Consider the following 11,553-nt stretch of genomic DNA (forward strand, 5'->3'; position numbering starts at 1 on the left):
ACTGCATCTGCCTTTGCCCTAAGCTAACCTGACTGACTTTCTCTGCACAGCAGAGCCCGGTGCAGACACATGTCTAAAACCAGTGACAGAGCCGCGGCAGGTACCTGTCCTGCTTCTCGCACCCGCGTCGGAAACGCTTTCCTCTCCCGCGCAGGTACACGTGTGTCACAGGAGGCAGCCCTGAGCTGTGTCACCACACCGATCGATCTGATCGCCTCACAAACAAACGATAAATGTGTGTTTTCTGCCTTCATTGGCTGGTTCTGCTGGACGACGGGTTTGGTTTGATTTTTTTTTCCCCCTAGAAAAAATTCCAATTCCGTGCTTAGGCAGTGTATTGCTGATTCAATCTAATAGGGTTTATCCTTCTAATAAGAGAAACTGGCAGTGCTTCCTCTTCTTAGAAACCTAACCTGAGCGTTTTAAGCGGCAGGGAAACGTGATATCCCAGTTCTCACTGATTTTAACCCGGTATATATCCCTCGGCTACACTCTGCGGCAGCCCTCTAGCAGGGCTGACGAAATCCACGCCCGTGAAATCGGCGTGTTCTGCTATAAACAGCCGCCCTCGGAGGGTGGGCGGGTGTCTGCGGGGATGTGCCGCTCGCACCCGGCAGCTCCGGATCCCACCCCGGGCCACCTCCTCCAGAACCGCTTGCGCCGCGCCGCCACCGCCTCCCCTCCCTGGGCGGTCCGTGCCGCCGCTGCCCCGTGCGCCCGCGGGGCCGGGCCAGGTCGGGCCGGGCCGGCGGGGTGGGGGCGCCGGGAGCCCGACACGCCCCCTCGACGGCGCTCGGCTTCCCCGGCGCGGCGGAGCGCGGGCGGCAGAGCGGCGGCACCGGGCGGCCCCGCTCCCCATGGCGGCGGCGGGGCGGGCGCGGCGCGGAGCTCGGCTGAGCGCGGCCGCGCTGCTGGCGCTGCCGGCCCTGGCGCTGCTGGCGCTGCCGGCGCTGCCGCCCGGCCGCGGCGGTGGCGGTGGCGATGAGGCGCAGCCGGGCTCCTCGCCGCCGCTCCTGCTGCCGCCGGGCTTGCGGGAGGAGCTGCGGCAGAGGCGGCGCGACCTGCGGCGGCTGGAGGCGGCGGCGGGCGGCGGGGAAGCGGCGGCCACGGGCGGGCTGGGCTGCGGCGACCTGAGCCGGGCGACGGCCGTCAGCGTGCTGGGCTGGGGCTTCACCAAGGTGGTGGCGCGGGCGGCGCTGGCGAGCGGAGGCACCGTGGCCCTCAAGTCGGTGCACGGGGCGGGCCGGGAGGTGCGGCGGTGCGTGCAGCGGTACGGGGCGCCGGCCGGCTGCCGCCGCCTGGCCGCCTACAAGCTGCTCAAAGAGGTGACGCTGCTGCGGCGCCTGCAGCACCCCGGCATCGTCAAGGTACGGCGGGCGCGCCGGGGCGAGGGGCTGCGGGAGGTGCTGCCACGGCGGGGCGGGGGGTGTCAGTGCCGGGGCTGAGCCCGTGGTGCCCACGCTGTCCCCGGGCGGCCGCCATCAGCTGGCACTGGCAGCGACATCGCCCCGACCGTGGCTTCTACTCTGCCGCAGCTGCACGGTCAATGCTATGACAACAGCGGAGATGCTGAGCTACGGGTCACAGCCATGCTGGAGCTGGGATCCCCGCTGGAGATGATTCAGCTCCTGCAGACCCCCTGGGAGGAAAGATTTAAAGTAAGAAAACAAAGCAAAGGGGTTTTATCAGTCGGTTTTAGACCACAAACTGGGTAAACCGGCGAAGAACCGGTGGTGACCGCTGGGGCAAACGGGATTCTCCTGCCGGCACTCTGTTTGATCACACAAATTGTTTGTAAATCGTTTCCTTTTCATTCCTTTTAAATCACATTACACAGCCCTAGTTTGGTGTTTCACAGTTAGTTTCTTTCTCTACAGAGCGGTGTTAAAAGAACTTCATCTGGGAGGAAATAGACACAAAATCGTACTCGATGCTGGGGCAGTGGTTAATGCCTTTCTATTACACTGTAACGTTAGTTTTGCCTCTATATTGCTTATATATATATATATTTATGCAGAAGGGCTTTGGTCAGGAGGCCCCTCAGCAACCCGAGTCTGACTTGGAAAAGCCACCTCACCATGCTCCAAGTCTGTGGTTTCCTATGTGTTACCTGTTCTAGGCAGCAAGCTGAGCAAGCTGTCCCCACCATGTGTTTGTTTGGTGTTTCTGATCTTGGCCCTCTAGGAATTACTGTAGTAAAATCACTACTAAACTGCTTTCCTCCTGCTGTAGGTGCTAGGATTCCAGCCCTGCTGGTGAGATCTGCCTCGTCTCCCAGGCATCCTGCGTAGGGACCCATATGCTCCCCAGGAATATAAATGACTTGTGACGTGGTGACTTTGGTTATAGCTTGTTTTACTGTTTCCCTCAAAGGCTCAGTTGGGGGTTCAATCCTACTTGTTTGGGTGCCAGGAGGAAAAAAAGCATCCTGGAGAAGCAAGGGTATCTTAGTGTCAGCAAGAAATGCTTTGGGCAAAATAAAAGCACAACAAAACTCCTAAAATAAAATCCCTGTCTGCATGTGGTCCTTAATGTTGAAGGGGAACCTTGCCATCTGAGCCAGAGGGGGAGTGTGGCAAGCACGCTCGCTCAGCTGTGGGATGCAAAGCTAGGATTCTTACGATTGCTTCACTAAGCAAGTTAAAATAGCATCAGAGCTTCTAGAGTAATTTCTCTTGGCTTGTGGAGTTTTCCTTTCTTCAATTCCGTGCTGGCTTCTACATAGCTTTCCTAGCACCTCATCTTAAATGTGCCAAAGTCTCCTGTAGAGCTAGAAACCCATGATGTTGGATCAGCTGGCGGTAAAGTTTGGTATTGTGGCATTAGAGATTTTAATAATTCCTTGACTGCAGAAGACACTAATTCAGAATTTACACTGGCACTGTCTGGTCCTGTTTCCTAATTAGGGTGTCTAAACATATGGGATTCCCCTGTGATGAGCCACATCAGATACCAGGGATTGTGTGAGATGTTCCAAGGGAAAAAACCCTCATGCCTGCACAGATCGCTATCGGCAGCAGCGAAGGGTGACGTGGGGCTGCCTGGCACACCTAGCTGAGGATGCAGCTTTTCTGATGCCAGGGCTCCTGATACTGAATGAAAACTGCTGCAAAAAGCTACTTGAGCAAAGTGCTGGTGCAGTATAAATGCAGTCCTCTAGCTCTAGATTGTTTAAAAATAATTTACCGAGCTTTCTGCTGGGTCAGGTATTGTCTGGCCTTTCCATGCTGCCAGAAAGTTGTCATAAAAGCAAAAAAGCTCGCAATAAATACATTGCAAGCTTTGACTAATTCTTCAGAATCATGATTGTGTGCCCAAATTCATACTGCTGAGTGATGCAGCAAGGCATGAATCTGGTATTAATGACCATGGAGCCTCAGTCTGTATTGAGCAGCATGGGGGAAGGGAGGGGAATCTATTAGTTTTATGCCAGACTGGGAAAAACCCTTCTGATTTCAGCTAGCAAATCAATATAGCTCCTGAAACATGAAGGCTGCTATTGTTTTCCTCACAGCTTCCTCCTCTAGTTCTTCTAACTGCAAATGTCTCTTTTTGTGTACACACATTTTTAAAAAATGTTGCTAAACTACTTACCAGTCAAATCCTGTGGCAATGTTGATAATAAATTTTGTAGCATACATATAATTACCTTTTAAGTTCTATATGCTTTTTTCCCTTTTAATTTAATTGAATGCCCTCCCCTTTGTTCTACTTCCAGTTTAATAGCTGTTTTTCATTTGGTTTTCTTTCCATGCATATTCATCTTGTCTTCCTCAGATTTGCCTGAGTCTTGTGAAGCTGCTGTTTTACTTGGCACATTCCCCCCTGGGTTCAATAGTCCTCTTGGATTTCCAGCCAAGGCAGTTTGTTATGGTGGATGGAAACCTAAAAGTGACAGACATGGATGATGCCAGCACCGAGGAGCTGTCTTGCAAGGAAGATAATGACTGCACACTCGACTTTCCTACCAAAAGCTTCCCTCTCAAATGCTCTGTGGTTGGGAGATGTGAAGGAATAAATGAAAAGAAGAATCTGTTCAATGCGTATCGGTATGTCCAGCTACCTGGGGGAAGATCTGGGGTGTTTGAGCTCATGCTCTGCCATGCAGCCTCTAGCACCTTGTGCTTCTTCAATGCGGTGATTCCCCTCACCTCTGTCAAAGGGTAGTTAAGGATCACTTTGAAGCAAGTTATTTTCCTTATAAGGCAGGAAAATAGTGTAGTTTTTGTCTGATAAGAATGAAGGCATCTTTCTTCTGTTGCTCCCTTTCCCCAACACCCTCTAAAAACTTGCCCCAGAGCTTGCACCTGTGAATTTGCTGTTTGTCAAACAAGCCCTGGTGCCTGACATCCATGGACTGTGCTTGCTGAAAGCAGTGGCAGTGCAGGCTACCTGCAAAAGCCCACCAGCTTTGAGTCCCCGTTGTTGGGAACAGGCTGTCCAACTCTTCCCTTCAGTTCCAAATCTCCTTATGGGCTCCTATGGGAGAGCAATGGAACAGGTAACAGGCAAGGGGCTGAGGTTGCTGCAGAACTTCGTGGCCATCAGCTGAAAACGCTGGGACTTTTGCTCACCACTGATGCTTGGCAGGTCAAGTCCTGGAAGGAAGCCTTGGCAACTGGATATTTACACAGAAGGACTTAGTAAGGGAGCCTGGATTTCCAGGATTCAGTTCTAAAGGGCACTGAATAGATTACTACATAGATTATTGCAGCCTTGCAGTTGCACTTGTCTCTTGTGCACTTGTCTTCCTAGAACAGGAATTTTTTGGAAGGGTCAGGAAATGAGTCATTCTGACTTTTGAGGGGCAGTAAGAAGGGCAAACTTTTCAGGGCAAGAGAAAGGTCTTGTATGAGTCTTCTTTTATACAGGTCCTTTTTTTTTTTTTGGTAGGAAATACATTGCTTAGTATACAAAAATGGCCCAGGGGAATGATGGGAATCTTTATTGCATGAACCTTTGCAAGGTAGATTTTATGCAGCAAGGACCAGGCTTCCAGCCCAACTTACAGGAACCATCTGAGGCACCAAGGTGTGCTCAAACATAACTTTATAACCAAAGCAGACCTACTAATTGCATGTGGATAATCAAGTCACGGGAAAATGTAGACAAGTTAATCACCAGGGAAATGAAGGCACTGTATTCTAATCAGCCTGTGGGATTTTTTGCAGGTATTTTTTCACCTATCTTTTGCCACACTCTGCACCACCAACTCTGCGGCCCCTTTTGAGTGATATTCTGAATGCAACAGGTACCAGCTAATATTCATAAACTTCTTTGTTAGAAGACTCTAAATGGTATTTCGAGGAATTGCTTATCTCTGTCATCTTTTTCCTTAAATATAGGTGATTTACGATATGGAATAAATGAAACCCTGAGAGCTTTTGAAAAGGTTTTACATCTGTACAAGTCTGGGCTCTATCTGCAGAAAAGACCTCTTCTTTTAAAAGGTAGTTGATTTTGAATGCTCTAAGTAAAGTAACTGCTGAGGGAGCAAGGCACTTGGTAACTGGTCAAATTCTGATCTCCCATACATTCAGGCAGTCACTAGAAAAAGCACCAGAAGCGCCTTTTTTGGAGCAGGTTTATGTTGTTTTTTTCCATGGGAGCTATGCATGATTGTATTGCTTTGCAAAGTAAAAGCAGTGCAGACAATCTGGCTTACAAATGGACACGTGTTTGCACTGCTTCTAAATACTCTTCTCAGAATGAGCATCAGTGTTTCAAGTGAGTGTATTTGGGATAACAACCCGAGTGGCTCTTGTCTCAGGATATCCTTATCCTTTGGACCAACAGGTCAGTTTTCTGGGCTGATATTCAAACTTCCCATTTCACTGTGTGGTTTCTGTCTGCTGAGCACAGGTTATTATGAAAGCATAGAGTGGGGAGATGACAGCATCGAGATGAGTGTGGTGGGATGACTGGGGCCTTGGTGCCCTCTAAGTTCCTTTTCTCTGAAGATCATTTTATTGGAGCTGCAGATGGATAAATGTGCCTTTATGAGGTGCATTCCTCTGAAAAGGACCCATTCAGTGGTAGAGATGAGGCTGATCAAAAGGAAGGCTTCAAAAATCCAGTGGTTACTGTGGCTTGAGTTTTCCTGGGTGTTCACATGAGGTGGGGGGTGATGGTGGCTTGCAGGAGGAAATCTCTTTACATGTGAAAGAACTATAATTTGCACTGTTATGAACAAAGATATCTGGTCATTTGCATGGAAGGCCTATCAGCTTTAACAGGAATTACTGGTATTTTCCAACAACACCTGTCCGTTGACTTCACACTGTGCCAAATGATCACCATCCTAGAGGTGTGGGAAGGTGGGGAGAGACTTAGCAGTCAGTGAACAATAGCCTGAGCAGCACCTGCTCAGGCTTGTCAGGTCTTTTGTCAGGTCTCCTCGTCAGGAGCAGGATCTGGCCTCCCTTTCCCCACTGGAGTTCCTCAGTCTCCTGTTTCTGTGGGTGGCACCATGATGGGTGGGTCAGTCTGTGCCCCATGTTGCTTTGTGCTGGATCTGTGACGAGCTTCTGCTGTTGAGGCTGGGGTGTAGGAGAGGCTATTGTGAGGTTGGCTTCTCCAGGGAAAAGGTGAAGGGCCTGTGGGTTTGCATATCAGTCTCCTCCTCTTACGCACCCCTGTGGTGGCAGCCTTGTCACTTCACCCTTGAGAGCTCTGACCCCTCTCCCCCAGTTCCTGGGGGAATTGCTGTCCTGTGCTCCATAGCAGAACCAAAGGCCAAGATTTGGGTTTCTTTTAACTTCGCAGCTGCCCCCACCCCATCTCAGCAGGTCAGTTCAGTCTGTCACTGCTGCAATTCTTTTAAGAGTTTCACTCATTAGGTGTGCAGCCTAACTAGTCCCTGAAAGTGCACCTAGAGTGTTTCCCTAGACCCCCTCTTTCTGTCCCCAGACTACATCTCCCTGAAGGGTTTCCGAACGGTGGAAGGAGAAGACTACAAGTGCTGGCCCTCCTACAGCCACCTGGGCTGCCTGCTGTCCATCCACAGCGCCGAGGAAGCTGCTGCCATTTGTAACTCCCAGTCACAGTGTCAAAGCTTTATCGTCACCCAGCAGAGGACGTGGACAGGTGAGCTTGGGCCAGTGTGACAGGGTGCTGCCATGTGGTGCTGCTGCCTTCCTCCGTAGTACCTTGAGTCTACAGGCACATATAAAAGTTTCCTTCCTTATTCTCAAGATCAGATGGCTGCCACTGTGGGCATCCAGAATTCCCCTGAGTGTTTGTAAGGAGACACAAGAGGAATTATCTCCCTCTGCACCTTTTTTCCTTACAAATTTTGCCCGGGACTGCCAGGTGTTGTTAAACACTTACTCATTTCTTGCAGAGATGGCTTCACTTTGGTGTTAGGCTAAACAATCCCTGTGGTATGTATAGATTGCAAAGCTATGGGGTTTTTAGAGATGAAAGAAGCCGTGTAAAAGAAGGTGGTTACTATTGTTGTAATTAAAAGAATCATAGCTTACAAGTTGTTATCCCCTTTATCAAAACTAAAGCCCCAAGCCAAGGGATTTCCAGAATGTCCCTGTAATTAGCTCTGATTATAGCCTCTTACAGTTAGCATGTTTTCAGAATTATTTTAAATTATCTCATTTAGCTGACATTTCAAGTGTGGGCTGAATTGTTTCTTGAAGTGAAACACTAAATGAGGTAAATGAGTGTTTTCACTCACAGTGGTGCTGAAGAATTGTGTTTTGTTGGCTCAATGACATTTAAAAAAACAAACCCAAGCTACCAAAAAAGCAGCTTTTCTGTGGGCTTATGTGCAATTGACGTGTGGTGATCTAGTGACATGAGAGCTCTTACACGGATGCAACATAAATCTCTTTGAGGCACCAGGTTTCACACCAGCAATGGATTGTGTGAGCTGTGCCTAGCACAGCACATCTGGCTTCCTCCCGGGGCAGCTGTTAGTGCTGTGTGCAGTGCCTGCCTGGAAGGAACCCTGCCTGAAACCGCGGTGAGGATGCAGGAGAAGCACGTGGGACAGAGACCCTGTCTGCAGTGCCTTGCTTGGGTGCTGATCCCTGACATCCTGCACCACGCCTGAGGTCTTTATTGTTTCCCCTTCCTGACATTTTTCTTCCTCACAGTTTCATAGCTCATCTTTGCAGCCAAAGATGAAAAAATGTGTGACTGAAATGCCGAGTGCCTAAATTTGCCAGCTGGATTAATGAGAGCTGTGGGAACGTGCTGGTCTCTCTTAGGGCTGCTTGGTAAAACAAAGCAAGACATAAAAGCCTCTGGGGTTAGTGGGATGATGCATTCCTTGTGCACACTCTGAGCATCTGGAGTTTACTGGGAGTGTAAAACACATCTATGGCAGGGCAGAGTGACCTTCCATTGTGCAAGCATTGTGTTCCTTTGTCTTTTACAGTAAATAGCATGGGTCAAGGTGAACCTATCTCCTCTATTAAACTTGTGTTTTTATTTCCTTTCCAGGACGCCCACTCGCCTCATTTCAGAGTAGCTGGACTGATTTAATACCGGATACTAATGCTGTAGTCTATATTAAACGTTCAGCTTCCTCAGGGGAAAGACTTTAAAGACAATGAGATCACATAAAATGATCCTGGGAGGAACAAACCACTGGGGAGAATTTCATCTGCTGGAAAGAATGACATATTTTATTTTGCTTTGGGATGGGATCTCCCTGCCAGCTCAGATAGAGTCAAATGCTGCTGTCTCCTTGATCAAAGCTCAAATTTCTCATTGCTGCTCTGCTAGCTTCTTTTCTGTTCCCACACTGCTGTTCCACATAAATGGTCTCAGTTTAGCCAAATGTTGCTAGACTGTGCAATACTTAGCTTTGCTGCTTTGGCCAGCTTGTCAGCCAAGAAATAGAAATAGCTGCAAGGGATCCAGCTTGGGTAGGCTTAGTTATGTCAGTCACCTCCAAAACCTACAGATAATGCACTTTGGGGAAGGCAATGGTTCTTTCTGCAGCTACAAACTGGGATTTCTTACTACTGCAAACGTAAAGGACTGGATTTCAGTGATGAGGCCAAGGTTGCAGGGTTGGGATCCATAACCAGAGGCTGATGATGGGGGTGGTCCTCCAAGGAGGGTCTTCATTCAGTTCCTTCCAGTGCAGAGGAGTGAAGTGGTGTATAGGTCAACCCTGGGTCCAAAGATGTGTGTGTTTGGATGCAGGATTTGGGGTTGATTCTATGTGATTTCTAATACCAGCTCCCATGTATCAACCTTGAAGGTTTTTCTCTGTTACTTTCCGTGAAAGAGCGAGACATTCAAATTATTTATGTGTAAGGTGTGACTTCTTATGATAAAGAATTACTTTTTATTCCAAATATGCTGTGAGAAGTTTGTTTTTAATTGCCTAAGTCTTTACTGTAACCGAATGAAGAAATGCCAGTGTTTCCCACCTTCAGCTCACCCAGCATCACTGTCCACTCCTGAGGCTAATCTGTGAGTGCCCCAAGCAGTGAATGGGTATTCCTGAGCCCCCTCGAACACTTAGGTCTTGAAGGACACTCTGTGGCTGTACTTGCAAGCTCCTAATTGTAGACAGTGTGGTCCCAAGATCTTCCTGCAATTGCCTTTTGCTAAAATTGTAAATGAGGCCTCTGAAAAATAGCCGGGGTTAGCATAATTTCAGACAGTAAGAGACGACAGTGTAATGTGCCGCTCCTGGGAGTCCCTGGAAGCAGTGAGCATACAGTACCTATTCTGTAGCACGGTCGGGAAAGCCCAAATCACCACTGACCTCATGCCTCCTCCTAGGGGAAGTCCCTGGCTTTGTGCAGGAGAGCCGCACTACAGCCTCTGTGTTGATGCCACATTGTTTTCTGCTTAGCCCGCACAGGAAATTACAGCTTTTGAGACACAGCCGACACGGTGTGGTCATTTCCATGTGGGACCTTGTAGCAGCTGGGGCACCCCTGGACTGAAGATGCTTGATCTCTTGCCTGGGGTCGTGCTGTGTTTTTGATGGTCTCTCCCCGTGTTTCGTAGTGTAGAACCACACCTTTCAGCTCGTTAGTACTCAATTAACCCGCAGCAATGCCTTTGCATGGTGTCTTTTTCATGCACTGTAACCCCTGCTGCTTACTCTGGGGCAGGAGGACTCTGATAGTGATATCAATTAGTGATAGTTCCTAGTTAGCAATACAAGAAGACTTTTAGTGAAGGCCACATTGCTGCAGGCTTTGTGACAGCAAGGCTTTTTAAATGGACAGCCACAGACCTTTCTCTCCATTGCAGTGGGTCCTGTGGAAGTTGAAGGGAAGGTCCTGCCAGGGATCTGCTATTGTTTTACATCGACCCCACTGAACAGGGCTTCAGACATCTGCTGTGCTCTACATTAGCAAGGGGTAATGGGAGTTTATTCCATGTCTCATCCTCCTGAGATGCACATCAGAAATACTTCGCCCAAAGCAAGGCCTTGCAAGGGCCAACCTGAGGTCATTTCAGACGAAGAAACAGAATGCAAAAGCTGAAGTGGTTCCAGTTTGTGTTAGAAAGATCTTCCCATCTTAAAAATTTCTCCTGGTAAAAGGAACATTGTGTATTTTAGTCGTGTGATGCTTCTTTCATGTGGCAGATTTTTCTGTCGAGTTCTCATTGTAGGGTTTCTGCCAGTTAGGTCCAGCCTGTCAGCAGATGGCGAAGTTGCAGGGAATGCCAGCGTCACTTGTATAAATGCAGCTTCCAGCATCAGACCTGCAGGTAGACCTGGGACCAGAGACCACGTGATCCTGCCTTGAAAGTTTTGAGCACACAGTGCTTAACAAGTAGTAATAATAATAATAAAGTAAAGAAAAAGGGAAGCTTTAAAGAATGACAATGCTTGGTCTGCTGTTGCCACCGCCAGTGGCTTTTGTAGAACATTTAGACTACCCTGTGTAAAGGAGTAAGCACATACTTAGAGTCTGAACCCTCAAGAGCACATTCGTCTGGCTGGCACAGAGAAGTAGCCAGGGCACAAGCATATCTTTATGACCAATGGTGTTCATGTGCTAGAGACTTAGAAGCTGCCACAAATATGCTGGTGCATGCACTGGTTCTCCTCCTACCTCTATGCAGCTCCCCATGCCACTGGTGGGCAAGCCAGCTTCAGTCTGATTTGGGGTGACATCCACTGCAGCCCAATGGTGCCCAGTGAATCCTGGGTGATGGAAAATGTTTTCTCACCCTGCCACATGTAGAGCTGTAGTTTGACATGCATTTGAGGAAACACAGTCACTGGGCAAAGCAGTTCCCACACTGCTTTTTCCCAGCTTCTTGCTGTTATTGTCTGCTAAGAGACTTTTACCAATGGCTGTGCCAGTTTAAAAGCATGTAGGATTATTTCTCTGATAGACTGCAGTGAGCAGCTTGTGACTCCCAAGTTTCAGGCAGCTCACAAGTGGCTCAGGTGCAGCTTCTGTGCCAGGTCTGTGTGAAGCACCCAAGCTGTTCCCAGCCCTAAGGGGAGGCTACAGGAGGAAGCATCTTCTCTACCACTTTTGGGCCCATGTGGCTGTTTTGTGGTGCACTATCTTTATGTCCCATCTCATTCACTCAGCCTTTATCTGTTCT

General features: G+C 48.8%; 1 protein-coding gene across 1 annotated transcript; it reads left to right on the top strand.

The window, feature by feature from the left end:
• Nucleotides 1–857: 857 nt before the first annotated feature.
• Nucleotides 858–8,595, top strand: LOC309574568 (extracellular tyrosine-protein kinase PKDCC-like; the record flags this gene model as incomplete). Its single annotated transcript, XM_082284351.1, has 7 exons — nucleotides 858–1,367; nucleotides 1,536–1,658; nucleotides 3,778–4,049; nucleotides 5,172–5,251; nucleotides 5,346–5,450; nucleotides 6,910–7,086; nucleotides 8,458–8,595. The coding sequence occupies 7 exons, from the start codon at nucleotides 858–860 to the stop codon at nucleotides 8,559–8,561; spliced, it is 1,371 nt and encodes a 456-aa protein (XP_082140477.1). The 3' UTR covers nucleotides 8,562–8,595.
• Nucleotides 8,596–11,553: the final 2,958 nt, after the last annotated feature.

Source organism: Coloeus monedula, assembly GCF_965178545.1.
Source record: "Coloeus monedula genome assembly, chromosome: 6".
In the NCBI taxonomy this organism is placed as follows: Eukaryota; Metazoa; Chordata; class Aves; order Passeriformes; family Corvidae; genus Coloeus; species Coloeus monedula.